Raw genomic sequence first — 7,095 nt, forward strand, 5'->3', positions numbered from 1 at the left:
GAGTGGGGTAACATGGGAAGGGAAAAAAACCACAGCAATATCAGAGGCCCAAGGAATTACTCAGCCTGAACTTGGTAATGACAACAGGATGCTAACACATAAAAGCTGGGGGGATGGAAGCAGCTCTCATTCCAGAAGAAGCATGTGAAAGATTTTAGTAACACTCCCTTGTCACTCCTAATCTCAATAGGTTTGGGTTATTTGTTAAACATGCTATACTAGTAAGACATTGAGAACTCCTGTGCTTGAACCAGAAACCAATTAAAGCTTTTTTTTTGTCAAGAGAAGAGGAAAGAAGAGAAGAAAATGAAATATCCAAGACATCAAGTCTTATGACTCACCATGCCAAGTTTTAAGCCAAGGCAATTTACAGCAGCAGCACCTACTACCTCAGCACAGCACTGAAAAGCTAAAGGTAACCCTTGAAGCACCAGAGACTCCGCAAGGAAACGAGATCCCTTCTCCCACTCTGAGCAGATAGGAAACACATGCATTCAGTTTGTTTCCAAAACCTGGTGCTAATTCAAGCTCTAGGTATTAGCAATAAAGCCTTTCCTAATCTAAGCCCTACGCAACAGGTGTTCATCTCATACCCCACTATCCTTGCCTGTCAGCTGTGGTCACACGATCAGGTGTGGTCCCTTCCACTGAGGCAGGGCTGAGCTGGATGGGGGAGGGAGAGGATTGGATTTTCCAGTTGTAGCTCACCAGTGGTGCAATTTCCTACCACAAACTGTTTACTACGATCTCTTATTAGGTGCTCTAAAGCATGCTATGAATCCCATTCATCTCTAACAGCCTTTGCTCCTTTATAGCATAACTCGGTTCACTCACATCCACACATATGCTTATCACTGGCCAGCTCCAAAGCACCCAGAGGAAAAAGCAGGTTACAAGGCTCTGTCCAGTTGTTACATCAGTCACCATGTACACTCTGTACTTGACTGCCCTCAGCACAAAAGCCCAATGGAAGATGCCCTCTACACTAGCCACACTATTTCCTATGCTAAGAATAGGAATGCCGTGGGACACAGTAAAATTGAAGTGCGTGCATGTGCTTTAAATGACACAGCTGCTATATTTAGTGAACTTCATGCTCTGTCTTGAAAAAAACTAGCATAAGCAACACCCTGAACATGGCAACACTAAGGCAGGGGATCATTTCAAACCTGACATCTGAAACAGCAGAAATCTGGGACTGCCATTTCTCTCAGCCTGGGGAATTACCTTGTTATGAAGATACAAGCAGCACAATAGCAGCAAACCTGAAGATCCAAAGATCACATTCCCTGCTAGCATAAGTGGATGTTGCCTCTCAGCTGAAAAGATTTCCCAAAGATCACATTCCCTGCTAGCATAAGTGGATGTTGCCTCTCAGCTGAAAAGATTTCCCCACTATACAACTTGAACTACAATGACATTGTACAACATGAGCTAAATATTAATTTGGGATATCTTTCTAAAAGGGTTCCTGAACAGTCTGCTCCCCATAGACTACAGTCATCTTTCCTAGTGCTAATTTCATTTAAAATGCTAAAAATACTTTAATTACTTTCCTTGTGTTCATATTCCACACAAGAAGTTGCTGTAATGGGCAGGGGGATGCAAAGTGATTTGTAAGAGACGGTTTTTCCTCCAGGTAAGGCACTATTTAAAACAAGAAGAGTTCAGACTCCCAGTAACTCACATGCACACTAGGGTGATATTTCAGAAGAGTTCAACCCTCATCCATGCTAGTGGCCAGATTTTCTGAAGCACCCGGAAGTTTAACAATCCCTATGACTGACAATGAGCCCGTGCCAGTCCGTTTAGAAAATCTGGTCTCAACTAGATTTCTGGTTAGTCTTTTTAAAGCACCTCCCTTGAATCCCACCTCCCATCCTCCAAACATTTTGCTGAGAAATCCCTGTGCAGCCCTATTCCAAGGGGACAGAACAGCACTTCCCACTCAAGAGTGACAACCAACATAGCCACTTTCCATCTGAGCGTACAGGCACAGCTAAACATATATTCCAATGGCCTGGTGAGCCAGATCTTTAATTTACTTATTTTGAAGACATAGCACATTTTTTAAACCACAACTGGTTTGATGTTCGGTTCCCACCCCCACCCCGAAAAGCTGCTGCAAGTCTTAATACATCATGTGTACAAGTAGGAGCTGTGTCCTGAAACATAACAAGGCTTCAAATGACAATTTCATGCTCCATGTCCAATCTGGTTAAGGCAGCTACTCTTCTCTGACATTAGTGGAGGAATTAAAAATGCATGTTACACTGCAAACTACCTCTACAAGCTGCATACCCTCCTTATACTAAAAAAAATTTCTAGTGTGGGCAGGCACTAACACAGACATGTGACTGCACATACACACATATATAAAAAAATATAGATACAGTTTATATTCACTTAACTGAAATTTAAAAGGTGACTAGTTAATCCTAGCACTCAGCTCAATACACCTTAAAAAAGTCAAATTTTTATCTTCAGAGGACAAACCCTTAGGGAAGGTGTTTTTCTTTAAATGCATCAGTTAGGGCATTAAAGTTCCCAGCCCCTTTTAAAAATTGGATTGCAAAGAGCGCAAGAGCTGCAGTACCCAACCACATCACTTATTACCGTTCTTTGCACAGCCAGCTTGGTATTCACATTTTAGAGATAAGAACAGATGCAATGCAGTAAAGATGGTCATTTGCAGAGACTCCCCATACATAAAAAAAACAAAAAAAAACCAGGGGAGGATATAACACAACATCCTCAAACCCTAACATTCCAGGAATAATTCACCATCAAATCAGCAAAGGATGTATACAGCACAGCTAGAGACAGGAAAGCCTCACACTGTGGGGCATATTTTGAAGAAAACTATTGTGGGTAGAAGATCCACCCTTTGCTACAGTAAGGCTCAGCTGACATACTAAGTATATATCCTTTGGTGAGAAGACAACCCCGGTGGTTTGGTAAAATAATAATGCTACATGTAAGATCATTCCAGGATGTGTTCTATATTGCCTTTTTTTCTTTCTTTTTAATAACTATCATGACATACAGTCTCTTCACACAATCGCGCAAACATATTCTAAAGCCATAGCTGCGACCACAACCGCATCCTTTCTGCGAAAGTTAGGTAAGTACATATTATGCTTGCAACAAGCAACACTCAAGGCTGAACGCTCTCTAAACAAAGAGATGTGTCAACTGGCAGGGCATGAATAAACAAGTTTTTTCCTTCCCTGTTGTTTGTGAGATCTCAGCTAGCTAATGCGCTCCTTTTATCAGCATTGCCCAATAATGAATTTACTGCTTCTTTCTGACACTAAGCCTCCAAGCCCACTTTCTTCCTTCTGCCTTCATTTTGCTCCAACTCAATGTCCAACGTAGACCGGGCTATAGAGCAAGAGAACGCAAGGCGTAACAGTGAATGAGTTAAAAGCAGAAACAAAGCATTTCCATTGTATAACCACATGCCCACAGCAAGAGGTACCACCACTGAAAACATTCTAAAAAAAAAAAAAAAAAAAAAGAAAACCCTCCCCCCAAAACCCCAAAATCAATAAAATTAAACAAGACCCACACCATCCCCATTTTACAATCCCAGCAAGAACACCTCCCTGCCTTCACCCTAGGCCCAGGCTTCTCGGCTTCCGCGCTTCCCGCGGGGCCCGGCGGTCACACCGACCCCCGGCGTCAGGGACCGACAGCAGCGGCCTCGGGCACCCGCTGCCCGCCCCTCCGCGCCGGCACCCCACGGCAGCAACCCGCTGCCCACAGCCAGCCGCGGCGGGTGATTCAGCAGCAGCAGCGCCGACCGGCTCCTACCGCAGCCAGCCGCCGCCGCCGCCCCCGGCTCCCCGCACCGGCTCGGGGAGGCCCCGCCCGGGGACGCGCGTCCTGCGCCGGGGAGGGCGGCGAGCGGAGCGGCGGCGAGGCTCCGCGCACACTCGCGCTGCCGCTGCTGCCTTTAGCCCCGTCTCCCTACACACCCCGTTTCGGTACCAGGACCGGCGGCAACCGTACCGGCGGCCCCGACGGGGAGCTGGGCTCTCCCTCCCCTGGCGCGGCGCATCGCATCGCCGCGCCGGGCCAGGCCAGGCCCGACCCCAGCACGACGGGTCCGGTCTCAGGCCTGGCCCGGCCCGGCGGAGCTCTGACCGCGCCGAGCAGGGGGCCCGGGGCAAGCAGCTGCCGTCGACCCCCCGCCCCAGCCCCCCCTTCCCCGGCGGCGGCGGCGCTGCTGCTGCTGCTGCTGCTGCCTGCCGCTCACCTGTCGCCGGCCCCGCCGCTGCCGCCACGGCAACGAGGAAGTCCAGCCCCCTGATACTGCCGCCGCCGGCGGGAGTGACGGCGCAGGGCGGCCAATGGGAAGTGCGGGGTGGGGCGGGTGCTCCTGTCAGTCGGTGGGTCGCCGCCGGCGGTCGGTGGCGTGGTTCCCGTTGTCCTGCGTGTTATCCGTGTCGTGTGTTACCCACCCCCCCCCCGGCCTCAGCGCTTTCTCCGGGCCTGTGGGGCGGGTGCGGGGGGCACGTACCGCCCGAACAGCCCACGTGACCGGCCGGCGGCGGGCCGGGCCCGAGGCAGCGTGAGGGGCGGCTTCAGGCTGGCGTCGCCCGCCGCGGGCGGCTGCCGTGGCTCGCTCAGGCCGGGCCGGGCCGGGCCCGGCTCCTGATGCTGAGGGTTTTCCTGGCCGGCCTGGCGGAGCAGCGGTGAGGGGGGAACCCGCCGGCTCTCCGGGCCCCCCCCCGCCCGGCCTGCGGGCGTCTGGCAGCGATTGTAGCCTGCTCTGGGGATGGGGGCGACGGCGCTTCCTCGGGGACGGTGTGCTGCCGTTTCTGCCTCGTCCCCCAGGAAGGTGTGTGCAGGGAATCTCCTTTCCCTGAAGCCGGGGCACTGCTCGGGGTCAGAGCTCCTTGGGGGTCATCCGGCATGCCCACCTTCCCGCCAGTGGTGAAATGCCGCGGGAGCTGAGGCAAAGCGAGCGCTATGGATAACCAGCTCATGCCGCAAACTGCGGCCGAGGGTTGTGACTGCAGAGATTTGGCAGGCCTCGCAGGCAAAGCAGATCAGTAGCTGCACTGAAGACAGTAGAAATCCATGGACAAAGTTAAGCATATGCAAATAGTCTAGAATTTAAGCTATTCTAAATGCAGGTGTCAAGGGAAAGCCGGCTTTCCACTGTATCAAATGACTCTTGGTTTTGTTAAGCATGAAATAGCACTTACTAACAACAGTCTGTTCCTTTCCCCTCTCCCTTTTTTTCATTTGCATTTTACACGGCCTTTAGGCACCCTACGGGCTTGTTTGCTTAGGAACTCAAACCTTTTGTATAAAGTTTCAACCTTAGGAAAATATTTGTGGTCAAAGGATACATCTCTGGTGGTAAGAGAAGGAGGGGGAAAAAGAGGCCAATGAGCAAGCAGTTACGTAACTCCCAAGTACTCATTTTCTGATTTTAACGCCATCCATTAGAAGAAGACTGCACGCCACAAGAGCAATGCACAAGCTGGATCCCTCTCAGACCATCAAAATGACAGTCAATATTTCAGCAAACCACACAGAGATGTTTGCAAGGGCTTAGGGTGGGGGGAAGATTCTGGTCCCTAAAGCAAGTCCAGTGCCCACAGTATTCACCTCCCTTACGTTTTATCTGTGGCAGTTTGCAGTGTTTGCATGCTTAGCATGCAGTGTGTCACGTATCAGCTAAAAATTCACCTGTATTTGCATGGATCATGCATGTTTAGTGTAAAAAGAGCTACTCTCTAGTGTAAAATTACACCTGTGGCGTAATAGCTTTTACTTAACCAGTGTTACAAGCACCTTCTAGAATAACTAAAAGCGTACAGGAAAAAATATTTCCTTTGTTTTTGTTTTATTTATTTCATCATCTGAAGACCTTTGCAAAACAGTCAGCATTTCTTTTTACACTCGGTTTCCTCTGTTTGTTTCTGATTGAGTAATCAAGGAGAGGAAGGTAGACACAAAGCGAAAAAAAGAAGTAGATGAGGGAGCAAAGCCTGCAATTTGCCTGAGGGAGCCAGGAGTCTCTTGCTTAAACCAAATTCTAACTGGCTACATTTCAGTTTTGTGGAGAACTTTCAAGGCTGCTCCTTCATAAAGGATACAATTTTAAATAAAGACAGGGAAATAAACCCATTTTGTCCCTGCACTCCACTGTGCACAGCTCCATCTGGAGGCCACTACCACTGCGGATTTCTTCATAAAAGCCCACGTTTCATCCCACCGTGGGTCTTCCTCACCTGGGGGTGGTCAGGCTGGAGTCCACATCTCCCTGCTGGCTAAGGGCTGCCCTAGGCAGGCTCATGGCGAGGTTGGACCTTCGCCAGAAGAACATGTAGCTCCTTGATGGGTTAGGTCATCCAGAGATCAGGTCTGAAGATATCCAGAGATGCCAAAATCTGCAGCTCATCCTGATTTCCAAAGCACCACCTCTCTTCTCCTCCAAGCAGCTGAACAGCAGTCCAGTGTCAAGAACCACATGGGCAAGCATATCGCGAGGTCTCTGGAATGTTGTGGTAATACAAGTTATTATTCAGTAGAGTTATCTCCACAAAGGAAGACAGGGCAGCACCTTTCACCTGCCCTGTGAACCTTCTTCCAGTAGGTGCTTTCCTCCAGAGTCCTTCACCCAGTGCCATCGGTAGCCTTCTGCTCCAAGGGGCCGTGGCACAGACCTTTTACCAGGGCTGTGCAGAGGTAGTGATGCTTTATGCCTAGTCAGTCCTGCCTGTTGTCAGAGCTTTTCACCAATATGGCAACCTGAGGAGGGGAGGAAAGCTAGCCACAGAGCATGCCACTGCAGGGAAACCGCCGCATGGGCCACAAGTCTACGCCCCAGGCATCTGGGCCAGAAAGCTCTTGTGGGTAGGAAAAATCCTTCTATGTGGCCATTGATGTCTCTGTGTTGCTCTGGAAGCAATGAACTCTTCTGTATTTTTTCTTTTTTGGCCCTTCCCATGTTAGGGAAGAGCTGCTCAGAGGATCTTAGTTGGGGATTAGCCAGCCAAGGCGAGGTCCCGCTACCTCCCATGGAAGCGGTATTTCTGCAAGGTGTCCTCTCTGCAGCAAATCCAGCATGAAGCT

At 49.8% G+C, this 7,095-nt stretch overlaps 1 protein-coding gene across 5 annotated transcripts in view; it reads right to left on the reverse strand.

The window, feature by feature from the left end:
• Nucleotides 1-4,401, reverse strand: part of HERC3 (HECT and RLD domain containing E3 ubiquitin protein ligase 3) — a 50,618-nt gene extending 46,217 nt beyond the window's left edge. Inside the window, exon 1 of one of the 5 annotated variants that reach the window (XR_011324852.1) lies at nucleotides 4,015-4,181. Coding sequence is in view for 1 of the 5 variants with exons in the window: in XM_069784683.1 (XP_069640784.1) it covers nucleotides 4,015-4,063 (49 nt within the window). In the remaining 4 variants the exon portion in view is untranslated. Of the gene's footprint in view, nucleotides 1-341; nucleotides 1,295-4,014; nucleotides 4,182-4,261 lie in introns of those variants that run through there. The other 4 variants (XR_011324853.1, XM_069784700.1, XM_069784683.1 and 1 more) reach the window with 4 other exon arrangements.
• Between the last annotated feature and the right edge of the window lie 2,694 nt (nucleotides 4,402-7,095).

The sequence above is a fragment of the Haliaeetus albicilla genome, chromosome 1, assembly GCF_947461875.1.
Source record: "Haliaeetus albicilla chromosome 1, bHalAlb1.1, whole genome shotgun sequence".
NCBI classification, from domain to species: Eukaryota; Metazoa; Chordata; class Aves; order Accipitriformes; family Accipitridae; genus Haliaeetus; species Haliaeetus albicilla.